The sequence below is a fragment of the Erpetoichthys calabaricus genome, chromosome 14, assembly GCF_900747795.2.
Source record: "Erpetoichthys calabaricus chromosome 14, fErpCal1.3, whole genome shotgun sequence".
Classification (NCBI taxonomy): Eukaryota; Metazoa; Chordata; class Cladistia; order Polypteriformes; family Polypteridae; genus Erpetoichthys; species Erpetoichthys calabaricus.
Window position 1 is genome coordinate 67,090,802 of NC_041407.2, and position 13,720 is coordinate 67,104,521.

General features: G+C 34.8%; 1 protein-coding gene across 1 annotated transcript; it reads right to left on the minus strand.

Moving 5' to 3' along the window:
• Positions 1–200: 200 nt before the first annotated feature.
• Positions 201–13,405, minus strand: utp11 (UTP11 small subunit processome component). Its single transcript, XM_028819323.2, has 8 exons — positions 13,236–13,405; positions 13,034–13,095; positions 8,134–8,236; positions 5,971–6,084; positions 5,711–5,804; positions 5,479–5,609; positions 4,204–4,314; positions 201–590 (listed from the first exon to the last, which is right to left on the minus strand). Exons 1-8 carry the CDS (start codon positions 13,296–13,298, stop codon positions 507–509), a joined length of 762 nt encoding a protein of 253 aa, XP_028675156.1. The 5' UTR covers positions 13,299–13,405; the 3' UTR covers positions 201–506.
• Between the last annotated feature and the right edge of the window lie 315 nt (positions 13,406–13,720).

Sequence of the window (13,720 nt, forward strand, 5' to 3'; positions counted from 1 at the left end):
CTTTCGTTTACTACAGTGTGAACGACAGTGCCACCTAGTGGCTCAGAGCAAGTGAACCCCCAGAACAGGCTGAAGCTAGAATAGCAGACAAATAAAATTACTTACCTGTCCAATATTGGTTGCTGCTTCTAGTACAATTTTTGTTACCCACACACACACACATCCATACACACAGTATACACACACACACACTGAGGACCTGACATTTAAATAGGGATTTTAATTGAAGATATTACAGTACACAGATGAAGAGACAAGTGGTAACAGCATATCAAAAACAGCATTTTAAGTAATTCAAAAAGTATGTCGAGGTGTCTCTTTAAGAGAACTGAAAGGTCTTCTCCAGGGAATGTGTCCATTTTACAGACTGAAAATTAATTACATGAAGAAGTCTACTTTTACTGCACACTTTTTATGAAGCGGAGTTCATAGGTTTATGATTCAAGTGATGGGATATGACATTTTCAAAGGGTTGGTATAAACAGTCTCCTTGTAAACAGATCTTCTCAGCGCTTTCTTTGTGATACAAACTTATAAACAGCAGGGGAATCAACAGTTTCCTTTTGCACCTTCAATTTTTTAGTCTTATCCTATCAAAAAAAAAAAGTGGACAAAAACAAATTATTTAATATATTTAACTATAACTGTGTCCGTTCAAAATAATTCTATGAAATATGGCTACCTGATTGCACAGTAAACGAAAGCAATGTTTGTCATTTTCCTCATACCACAAAAATAGTCTTAAATTTAAAACAACTTAACAAAAGGGAAGATAAAAGGTTTAAAATTACAGTATTTATTGCAGACAAGGTTGTCCATTATATACAGTGTAGTCACAACTCATAGACAGTTAGAATTTATTTTTTTTTTATATATAATTTCTTGTATTAGGAATTTGTTAGTTTTCGCATACCCCTTGGGGTCAGGGCGCAGGGTCAGCCATTGTACAGCGCCCCTGGAGCAATTACAGATTAAGGGTCTTGCTGAAGGGCCCAGCAGAGTAGGATCTCTTTTGGCAGTGACAGGGATTCGAACCGGCAACCTTCTGGATACCAGCACGGATCCTTAGCCTCAGAGCCACCACTCCGCCCTAAATTTGGCCATACTGGCTTCCAACGAATTAAGAAAGACCAGTTTACATAAATTGAAGAAAGTCATTTAATACTCATTTTCATGTTATGAATCACAATGAAACTAATTTTTCAAGGTTATGAAGACAGAAACTGGGATAACTTTCAAAACAAGCGCAGTTAGCATCAACAACCAATACTCTTCACAGTCATTTCAAATACACCTCACTGCAGCCTGCAGAATGGAGCAGGGACGGATGTTGGTGATGCACAACCACAGTCTTAAGTCATCTTCACAGCTGATCCTGCACTTTTGGACGATTGTTCAGTCACCTTGTCATGTGTGCTGCTCACATCATTTTTCATACTACCTTAAGCTTCATTACCATAAAAAAAAGCTCATGACATAGTTGGGAAAGTAAGTTGAAGTAATAAAGTGCAGGTAAACTGCCTTATTAAACAGTATTTAGTGAAGAGAAAATGTCTTAAGAGTTTGATTGCTAATGTTATTACTAAACTAACTCTGGAAATTTTCATGGATTTTGGTTTTGTTTAAGCCAAAATGCGGATTAGTTTTGGGTTCATTGAATGTCAACATTTTTTCGCCCTTTAAAATTAATGGTAATTATGTGTATGTAAAATGAAGATTCATCTTATGAAGGAATTTTCAGAAATGGATTAGACTTGTACCCTGTGCTTGCTGGGATATGTTCCTGCTTCCCCACGCTGCTGCTTAGGATAAAGCAGAGATGGAAAATGGAAAGAAGGAAGGATGGATGGATGGATAGATTAACTTTGCAAAGAAGGGGAAGCCTGTATGTGATGCCAATCTATCATCTCCTTAAATAACATTAATTGACAATGTTATTGCTTACTAGAATTGCAATCACCATAGCAAGAAGCTTTACAACTACATACCCAATTCTGGTTACATAGACTTTTCTCACAAATGTACCACCACTAAGTTAAATAACTTGGTAGGAGTAGTAGAGTGAGTTAGGTATGTGATTGAGTCAGCAAACTTATAGTCTGAAGTTCAGTCAGTTAAAACACAATCAGAATATATTTCAAAGATTGCCAAGATGATGAACCCCATTTAATGACATATGATGTTCAGCAGACAGACAACAGCACATAGTTCAGTTTTAGTCGTAAAAGATCTTCAGGAGAGTTGATATGAGCACGAAAGAAAAAAAAACAAATCCGATGAGTCTGAACAATCCATTTGCAGAGACTGAGGATTGTTTAGTTCAGTGTTTCCCAAACTCGGTCCTGGGGGTTATTAGATTTGTAAGGTCCATCTTTTATATTAAGGGTGTCAAAATCAGATCCTGGAGGATCTGAGGTACAATTGAGATCAAGTTAGCTGGTCACCTGTTCTCTTGTTTTGAATTGCAATATTGTTTGGCATGTAGCATTTACAAGAATTTTTAAAACTGTTTACAAAGAACAAAATTATCATGAAGCTTTATGTATATATGCATAATTATGTTTTCTTTAAATTATTGCTAAGATGTTTAATTTGTGTAACAGGTTTTCACACTTTAACCCATTCTGTCAGACTTCTTCTCAAATACATTTTTGAGGTTAGGCAAACATATTCACTGGTTGTAAGCACTATTTTCCTGAAATTATTAAAAAGATGTAAGGTTTGTATTTAATCTTGTTTCATGGTATTCAGGCAAAATAAAACCTTAAAGTAAGTAGAATATGAGATACACTTAAAAAGTATTAATATTAAAAATAATTAATACCTTCACAACCTTGGGATCAGTGGCCCTTTTGACAGTTTCTTTCTGTAAGGTTTCAATTGTTGGTCTGTTATACACTCTGTTTACCAGTTCTGGAGCAGTGTTTAAATGCTTTGCCAAGTCAAAGCATTTACAACTAACTACATACCCAATACTGGTTACATAGACTTTTCTCACAAATGTACCACCATCAAGTTAAATAACTTGGTAGGAGTAGTAGAGTGAGTTAGGTATGTGATTGAATCAGTGAACTTATAGTCTGAAGTTCAAAGTCAGTTAAAACACAATCAGAATATATTTCAAAGATTGCCAAGATGATGAACCCCATTTAATGACATATGATGTTCAGCAGACAGACAACAGCACATAGTTCAGTTTTAGTCATAAAAGATCTTCAGGAGAGTAGATATGAGCACTGAAAAAAAAAATCAAAAAAATCTGACGAGTCTGAACAATCCATTTGCAGAGACTGATGATTGTTTAGTTCAGTGTTTCCCAAACTCGGTCCTGGGGACCCCCTGTAGCTACAGGTTTTTGTTCCAACCAGCTTTTGTTTTTAATTGGACTCTTGGGCTAATTAAATGAACTGTTATGTCCCAAGTTCTGTGTTTTGGGAACAATATAAAAATTAGAAAACTAAGTTTGGTAAAAAAAAAAAAATAATAATAAAAAAACAAAATATATTAAAATGTACCAAGCGGTTATATAGGAATAGTGTATTTTTTTCTTTTTAACAATATTTTCATCTTGATTTTCATTCTACTTTCAAGGTGTTCTAATTGTTTAATTAATCCATTATTTACTAATCAGTGGGTATAATGCTAAAGTAGCAGCTTTGATTATTCAGTGTTGTTTGCCTGTGTGTCTGCTCTGCTTGTTTTTAATTGTCATTAATAAGATACAACGAAGGGGAAAAACTGCACAGAGAAAGGGCAAAATATAATGAAAACAACAAAAGAGAGTTAAGCATTTAAATCTATAGCAAAAGCAGAAATATTTCTACAGGTCTTATAAATGTAAAAATCATGCTGCTGTGCTTTTCTGAATGTAGAATAAGACAGAAAAAATACCAGCTAATTAAATGAGATCAGTGTTATCAGGTGTTGTCACTGATTAGGAATCTGGTTGGAACAAAAACCTGCAGCCACAGGGGGTCCCCAGGACTGAGTTTGGGAAACACTGGTCTAGAGCAATCGCGCCATCTTTCTGTTGAACATATTTAAGATTTTAATCGAGCTACTACTAAAACAATGCACCATATGTTAATGAAGGCTGGAAGGAGAACCAGCCATTGTTGTATTTTACCATGACTCTACTGTATAATCCAAAGTACAAACATTAAAAAGTGCATGTTAATCCTCCTCTTCAGCTAACTTTCTCACCATTAAATCCTTGCGGGTTTGCAGCTTCTGTCCAATTACAAACATCTTCTTTTCTCTTTCAATCCGCTGTTTAAGAATTTGATATTGGTGTTTCCTCTGTCGGGCAAGTTTCTATAAGAATAGCAAACACAGGATTCATTAAAACATACTTAAATATACTATGGAAAAATGTTTAACATAACTTATGCAATTATGCCCGATTTTTTGGTTTATATGTGCCAAGCATATAATTTGTCCTCAGATACTTGCACATGCAACCAGGAATAAGGACACACATTAAAGATTTTATATTAAATACTTCTAGTTTTACCGGTATGACTGAATTTCAAGCCAACAGTAAATATAAACTACACAACACAGGGACAAACTAAAGGCACAAACACTCACTAATCAATTCATGTATCACGGGAAGGAGGTGCAAAATTCAAAAATTGCAACGGGATTGGAATTAAAACTCAACGACTGGAGCTGCACTATATCAATTCTCACTATGCTTGTACAAAATGTATATGCATGAGATGCTACTAGCTGCATGAATTTAAGCAATATTTTTACAAAAGAACAACCATATTATTTTGAGTGCCATAAATAAGCTTTTGTAAAGACATGCTGTTATTTACTCCACTGATATACTCTATTGCTGAAGTGTTTGGTTTTTTGTTAGAACGGACTATGCAACTGGGGACAATAAAAACACACCACTTTCTGAGTGAGATACAGCACATGCACTATAAACTGTTTTGACGGACTCAAAAATATCAGGAGGTCCAAAAAGTAGGTTATTAGATTTGTAAGGTCCATCTTTTATACTAAGGGTGTCAAAATCAGATTCTGGAGGATCTGAGGTGCAATTGGGATCAAGTTAGCTGGTCACCTGTTCTCTTGTTTTGAATTGCAATATTGTTTGGCATGTAGCACTTACAAGAATTTTTAAAACTGTTTACAAAGAGCAAATTATCATAAAGCTTTATATATATATATATATATATATATATATATATGCATAATTATGTTTTCTTTAAATTATTGCTAAGATGTTTAATTTGTGTAACAGTTTTTCACACTTTAACCCATTCTGTCAGACTTCTTCTCAAATACATTTTTGAGGTTAGGCAAACATATTCACAGGTTGTAAGCACTATTTTCCTGAAATTATTAAAAAGATGTAAGGTTTGTATTTAATCTTGTTTCATGGTATTCAGGCAAAATAAAACCTTAAAGTAAGTAGAATATGAGATACACTTAAAAAGTACTAATATTAAAAATAATTAATACCTTCACAACCTTGGGTTCAGTGGCCCCTTTGACAGTTTCTTTCTGTAAGGTTTCAATTGTTGGTCTGTTATACACTCTGTTTACCAGTTCTGGAGCAGTGTTTAAATGCTTTGCCAAGTCAAACTCGGCAACTATAACAAAAAAGAAAAACTTTCGATTAATATAAAAAGTGCATTAAATAGCAGGCAGTTTCAGAATAACAGGAATGAAAAAGCACAACTCTTTAAAGTACCTTCTTTTTTTGTATTTAAAAAGAATGTGTGTTTGTTTTTTTGTTTCCCATCAGCATCAAGCAAATGAAGCTCAGATTTTAATCTCTCTATTTTCTGCAAGAAAAAACACATTTATATTAATTACATATATTTGCATATATGCATACATATACTTCCATATATGCATACATACTGTACATACAGTAAACAGTGCATTCAGTGTTACATTAATTTAAGAGATAGTAAAAAATGGCTGTCTCTAAAGTCGGTTAAAACTTACCTTTGCTTCGGCAACTCTTTTCATTTCAACATATCTGATGTCCTGGGTTCCCATCAGCTTCAGTTGTTCTTCCGTGACCTCTTCATTTGGTCTTTTGATAACGTGAACTCCATCCTAAAATCAATTTTGTTTATAACTAAAAATTACAGTTTCATGTATAAAATATATGTCAAAAAATGTCAAATGACTGTCTAAAATAAGGATTGTCAATTTTCTGGAAACTTACATTAAAAACTATATTTAAATATAAATAGATTACTTACATCAATGTGACTCTTATGATTTATTAATTGAATATATTTTAACCTTATCATTTTAAACTGAATCATGTATTTCCACTGGTGTTTTTTTCCATAGTTCCAGATTTCCCCAAAACAAAAGAGTACCAAGATTTCAACTCCAAAATCATTTCACAAAAAATAAATCTTTCTTCTTAATGAAACTGCAAGTGTACGAGGGTCAGAGACTACTGCAATCAATGTTTAGTGCAATGCTGCTAACTGTAAACATACTGGAAGTTAGTGCAACATTTGTGGTGTTGCTATGGTCTATAAGCGGAGTGGCCACTTTTGTTACTGTCAATGCATTATTTGATGGCTAGAAGTGACAGATGTGAATGACAGAGGATTAATTTCTATTTGGGATGCAATCGTTTATTTTCTGGAGTATAAAAATGTTCTGGAAATGTGAACATAATTATGGGTGTACTAGGTAAATATTTAATGAATTGCGTGTTTAAAAATACTATTTTTCGTAATACTTGAATTCCATGTGAGTAAGTACTTACTTCTAAATACATAAATTAACACTAGACTGCAATTTACTTTAGTTTTTTTTTTTTTTGCTCCTGTCAAATATTTTAGGTGTTCTTTATAGATTTAACAGTACTGAATCCAACCCTCTCAAAAAACTGAAAAACCTGTAACTTACGTTGTCTCAGTAACGGAAGGATGTATATTCTTTTACAGTTTGCTTACCTGTTATCTTCTCTAGACAATGGATGGATCAACCTAACCTTGCATATATCTGTAAAAACCATTAAAACAATAACTCTCTCTTCTGCACAATAAAAATGCATCTATCTAACCTTCTAAATATAAATTTCAGGCTATTCTGAAGTAATAAGAAGAGGAAAAAATAATGATTGAGAGCAAAAACCGTGCAGCAAATACTTAATTTTGGTCTTGTTCTTAACATTAGTTTAGGTGGAGACAAGAAATACTGCCATTTTTCAGGTCAAAATATGCTTCAGGTTATATTCTGAGCATGAAAAATGATGCCATAAAATGTAACTTTTTTATTTAATCTATTTATTTCCAAACATTGTTTTTTCACTAAATCTTATACCTTGTGGAAATGGTTTAGGGTAGAGAAATTCCAATTTCAGAACTGGATTCAACATATCTAAATCTATGAAATACAACAAATTATTGGGAGGGAGGATTCTGCTGCAGATCAGTCCACATTATATACTGTACATATACATACTGCTGTAAAACAGACAAAACCTCAGCAAGTTTTTTTCAGTCCAATAAACAGCATGTACTGGTCAGCAAATTGAATGGAACAAAATTAGATAGATAGATAGATAGATAGATAGATAGATAGATAGATAGATAGATAGATAGATAGATAGATAGATAGATAGATAGATAGATAGATAGATAGATAGATAGATAGATAGATAGATAGATAGATAGATAGATAGGACACTTTATTAATCCCAAGGGGAAATTCACATAGTGTTCAATGAATAAAAATAGAAAAATAAAAAGTAGAAAACTACACATACAGTCATACACGGAGCTGCTGAAAAGGCTGCCACTCTCGGCGGCGCCGGAACTAGCACAATGATGTAGGACTTGTTTATTTGAATTAATGGATATATACACTAAACAGTTACTTTATTATGTATACTACACATTCTTGTGCCACTGACTGCCGAATGACTAGTCACAATGTGTAGATAATGCTATTTAAGAGTTTTAAACCAAATGATCATGTATTTGTACAATTTGTTGGTAACATATGCAAGACTAAAGATTTACATGGCTTTGTTCTATATGACAAATTTACATATACTGTAAAGGCAGGTTTGAAAATTTCTACTAGATCATGTCTGTGTATCTTTATTAATCGAGTCAATTAGTAATGTGCTCTCACCTTAAGTTTTGATGTTATCATCTTAAAATAAAACTCATCAGGATTTTTTTCCAAAGCCTTCTTACGCAGAGCTTGAAGTGTGTTTTGTTTTTTATGGTAATCACTGAAATAAAGAAAGTTTTATTAATTCAATATCAAAGAGAGAGAGAGAGAGAGAGAGAGAGAGAGAGAGAGGGGTGCACAGATACAGCCATTGCTGCACCCACCACATGACAAACCAAGGACACAGAGAAAAAACAGTATATTCTGATAGATATATATCTATCTACTGATATCATAAATGCAGTTAAATAATAGTTTTTTTATTACCTGCAATTAAAGAGACCTTCAACAGAAAACACAAATTGTACCATAAGAAAAAAAGAATGACTCTTTATAGGTACAAGTGGTGACAATTTCAAGTTAATTATTACTGTTAACATGGCCCAGGATATTCAATTTTTGATAAACTGTTAACATTTAATGTTTATAGTATTGTAATGTTTAATTAGATATTTATATTAAAGATGTTCATTTGATTTGAGAGAGACATTTTACTCTGGGGGTGTCACGGTGGCGCTGTGGTAGTGCTGCTGCCTCGCAGTTAGGAGACCCGGGTTCGCTTCCCAGGTCCTCCCTGCATGGAGTTTGCATGTTCTCCCCGCGTCTGCGTTAGTTTCCTCTGGGCACTCCGGTTTCCTCCCACGGTCCAAAGACATGCAGGTTAGGCGGATTGGCGATTCTAAATTGGCCCTAGTGTGTGCTTGGTGTGTGGGTGTGTTTGTGTGTGTGTCCTGCGGTGGGTTGGCACCCTGCCTGGGATTGGTTCCTGCCTTGTGCCCTGTGTTGGCTGGTATTGGCTCCAGCAGATCCTCGTGACCATATGTTTGGATTCAGATGATTGGAAAATGGATGGATTTTACTCTGGGCAATGCGAGATGTGGCTAAAGCTCTCTCTTTTAAACTGCAAGATTACTGGTTAACTCCAGTTAACAGAGAAGCCAATCTAAATCATAACCTAATTTTGCTTCAATTGAAAAAAAAATGTTTTTCACTTTTAAAATGTATTTATATAAAATTAATGATTATGCGTTCATGACACTGTTTAAATACAACATTCAGATACAACACCTTTAAGAATGGAAAATTCCAAAATAATGTCACAGTCAGGAGGTATGGAACAATCCGTTTTATTTTTGTTTCATTTCAGCTCAAGTTAATGCCCTCTTTGCTATTCAAAAATATTTACTAAAATAAAAGAAGTTGTAAATAGGACTGAGGTCAGGTTTAGCAGCTTGCACAATGGCATGTACATTACAGTGCATTACATTACAAGCACTTTTATGCTAGACAGTCTTATGAAGCATTTATGTGCTCTCGTAAAGATCCGAGTCAGAAATACCATGTTCGACGAACTCAGAATTACAACTGAGACAAATGTCCTTTTCCAAGTGTTTTAAGATTGGTTCAGTCACATAAAAGTGACTGCAAGACATGTTTTCTGCAGTTTTACAGCTTTGTTAACACATAAGCAAAGACAGTTTATGGGAATTATTTTAGGTCTTTACCCAAGATATTCACAAATTAGGTTGCTTAGGATATCTTTTTAGGCTTTACTCACAAATGCAAATAACCAACAACTAGACAGTAAACTCCTTTAATAAGCAAGCAAATATTAAAAAGGTCTACACAGAATTTCATACTCTACACAACGCACACTTTTTAAAAATTAATTTATATATTTATGGCTTATACCCATAGGATCTAAGGACTTAAAGGCAACATTTAATAAACCTACATAGAAAATCTGTACCTTTAAGAGTTTCTTCTGTAGAGAAACATCCAAGATATATTTTTAAATAAAAAGAATAAATTGTAAAGCACTGTCATTCTTTCTCTCTCATAAAAATATACATATAATGGGAACTTAGAACTTGGTACCTGAGCAGAAGAGTAATGATTAATTGAAGAGGCGTTAAGATTCCTCTAAAATGCAGTGTGGTTTAGGAAAGACTCATAGCTAATAAGGAAATGGTTAAAAAAATAAGCACTGCTGATGACAAAATATCACCAGTTTATTTCTTTTTAACTCTGATTTAGATTTCCAAATCAGTCTGCCAGTTACTTAGTTAAACAGATCCGATGAAGTGTGCAAGCTCTCATGATGAAATATTTAGCTTAAAATTTATTTAAGTAAATCAAAAATTCTCAAGTCTTTCACGGAAGAGCAATCCTTGTGTCACAACACATGAAATCTTCCAAAGATTTCTTGGAAATGTAAAACAAACCATGCTGGTGTTCTGCAGAGTACTTCTAAACTGACATGATAAATGTTAAGTAACCATATTAAAAAGACCAGTAGCACAAGACATTCCCCCAGCATTCAGTTCAGGACAAGCAATGTCCATTATATATTCTGCATACCCCTGTGGCAATATGCTGCTATACAGTGGTGGTAATAACAATAAGAATGTAAATACAAATACAAGTGGACTAAAGAAACTCAAAAACATCAAGACTGCTTAGGTGCTGGAAAAGTCATTGTTCAGCCATATTAATCCTGGTAAAAGTACACTGCTGACTAAAAATATAGAAAACGTGGGCACCCATCACACATTGTAGGGGTTAACACGCATACATTTAAATATTCTGACTGTAGTCTCTGTTTGAATAATAATCTTAAATCACAACAAAACAAATAAAAAGTATATTTTAGAATTCTGTTTATCCATTTTTTTGCTTATTTAGTATAAAGACTGAGGGATCCAAAATCCATCCTTGCTGCAATATGAATGCCATCCCCTGCTAAATAGATACCCACAGAACATTTAAACATAATTGCAAAAGTATGCATTGCAATATACTTTAATAGCAGAGAACTTCCCAAATCTTGGCAGTATTACTGCCAACCTCTGTAAATGAATCTGCAAGCAGACTGATGAGTAAATTTGAAGGTGTCACACTCACAGAGAGCATGGAGAAAATTTTTTTTAATTTGATCAGGAAACCTAACTTACTGTGTTCACATATGTATATAGAACAGGGTGCAATGAATTTAGTTAGGAGTCCCTGCCTCAAAATTCAACCCCAGAATCTGAGCAGTAGTGCCGTCTTCTGATTCGGACTTCATCTGTAATAGTCTCAAAAGCCACACATTTGCAAAACATGCAAAAAAGTACCAACGTTAGGAACTCAGTTTTACTTTAAAAAAAAAAAAAACACAAATATACACACACACGCCTGTCACTTTATTAGGTACACCTTACTATTACCGGCTTGAACCACCTTTTGCCTTCAGAATAGCCGTAACTCTTTGTGGCATTGATTCAACAAGGTGCTGGAAACATTCTTCAGGGATTTTGGTCCCTATAGACATGATAATATCACACAGTTACTGCATATTTGTCAGCTGCACATCCATGATGCAAATCTCCCATTCCACCACATCCCGAAGATACCCCTATTGGATTTAGATCTGGCGACGGTGGAGGCCATTTGAGTACAGTTAACTCATTGTCAAAGTGCAAAAAACCAGTTTGAGATGATTGGCGCTTTGTGACATGGCATATTATCCTGCTGGAAGTTGCCATCAGAAGATGGGTACGCTGCGGTCATAAAGGCATGGACATGGTCAACAACAATACTCAGTTAGGCTGTGGCATTTACATGATGCTCGGTTGGTATTAAGGGACCCAAAATATTATAAGAAAACATCCCCCACACCATTCCACCACCACCAGCCTGAACCTTTGATACAAGGCAGGATGGATCCATCCTTTCATGCGGTTGATACCAAATTCTGACCCTACCATCCATATGTCACTGCAGAAACTGACACTCATCACATCAGGCAATGTTTTTCCAATATTCTGTTGTCCAATTTTGGTGAGCCCATGCAAATTGTAGCCTTAGTTGCCTGTTTTTAGCTGACAGGAGTGGCACCCAGCATGGTCTCCTGCTGCTGTGGCCCATCTGCTTCAAAGTTCGACGTGTTGTGCTTTCAGAGATGCTCTTCTACATACCTCAGTTGTAACAAGTGGTTATTTGAGTTACTATTGCCTTTCTATCAGCTCGAACCAGTCCAGCCGTTCTCCTCTCACCTGTGACATGAACAAGGCATTTTCGCCCAGAGAACTGCCACTCACTTCGATATTTTCCCTTTTTGGGCCATTTTCCGTAAACCCTAGAGACAGTTGTGAGTGAAAATCCTATTACCCATCTGGCACCAGCAACCATGCCATATTCAAAGTCACTTAAATCACCTTTCTTCCCCATTCTGATGCTCGGTTTGAACTTCAGCAGGTCATCTTGACCATGTCTACATACTTAAACGCATTGAGTTGCAGCCATGTGATTAGATGTTTGCATTAACAAAGGTGTACCTAATAAAGTGGCCGGTGAGCGTATGTATGCATGCATATTTCCACAGGCAGTATACTAGTAAATTGAGCACTGACACTACTATTAAGATTAAGAATTAAGATTCAGAATTGTCAGTGAAAATGAACAATGACTGGACAATGCTTTGAGTAGTTTCTACCTAAATACAGCAGTCTAAATGTATCATACATTACACACAAAACATAATTTCTAAATAAATAAATAAATTTAAAAAAATGTAGGGTGAAGTCCCAAACTCATATGTTGGGCAGACAACAAAACAACTGAAGACTGGGGGATTCACTAATGGTATACCGTCATCGTAAGCCTTATAAGAATACAGAAGAAATCTAAAACATTTTGTTGAAGTCCGGCACTACATACGGTACTGTCCTCGAAACTAACGGGAACAAAACAATGTTTAAAGCACCACAAATGCCTTAAATATAGTCATCTCGATAAATCTATATTTAGAGGTTAATACACGCCGTACTTTTATTTACAAAACTGACACGATGGCCTTAAAAATACAAATACTTACTTGGCTCTAAGTTTGTAGTCCTTCTTCTTTTCTAATAAGCCCAATTGCTTTCTGAAGCTAAGCTGCAAAAGAGAACAGTGGTTATGAACCTCAGATACTTTATTTCAAAATAAATCTGACAACAAACTGTACTTTGATTAATGACTTAAAAACACACGTCAATAACGCAAAACGCAAGCCGATAATAAGTATTTTGATTCACCTGCGATCTTTCCCTGTGTTCTTTCTGATGGGACTTTAAGGCTTTTTTAAATGAAGACGACATGTTTTGTCGTTTTTTTTAACTTAACAGCAAAAGAAATCAACCACTGAATTCCAGCATGCCAATAAAACAACAATCGCCGCTAATCGCGTAGCTGTCGTAACGCAAACCACGTGTGATATACACGCAATTCCGAAAACTACGATTCGTCAAAAGTTTTCAAAGCGAAAAAAAAAGTTTTTGATGGTACGACATTTCACTTTTATACGTGACACAAGCGGCCACATTATTTTTAGATTCTGATTGTTAAAATGCATGTTACTATTCAGACTGGAAAAAAGCGAAACTGCTTGTAATGAATTGTTGCTCAGGTAATCAGAAGCTGCTGAACGAACAGACATACAAGAGTCATCTTTCTCCTTTATAGGAGAAATGTAAATATTTAGAAAAAAACTATCATGAAGAATATATGAAAATGAAAAAAA

What these genes read in the sequence shown, in the direction of transcription:
- utp11 (XM_028819323.2), bottom strand. Translation starts at nt 13,298, where the DNA reads ATGTCGTCTTCATTTAAAAAAGCCTTAAAGTCCCATCAGAAAGAACAC. An exon ending in GACTACAAACTTAGAGCCAA is followed by an intron (nt 8,237 to 13,033) that starts GTAAGTATTTGT and finishes TCTTTATTTCAG; the next exon opens with TGATTACCATAAAAAACAAA. An exon ending in CTGAACCCAAGGTTGTGAAG is followed by an intron (nt 4,315 to 5,478) that starts GTATTAATTATT and finishes CTATTCTTATAG; the next exon opens with AAACTTGCCCGACAGAGGAA.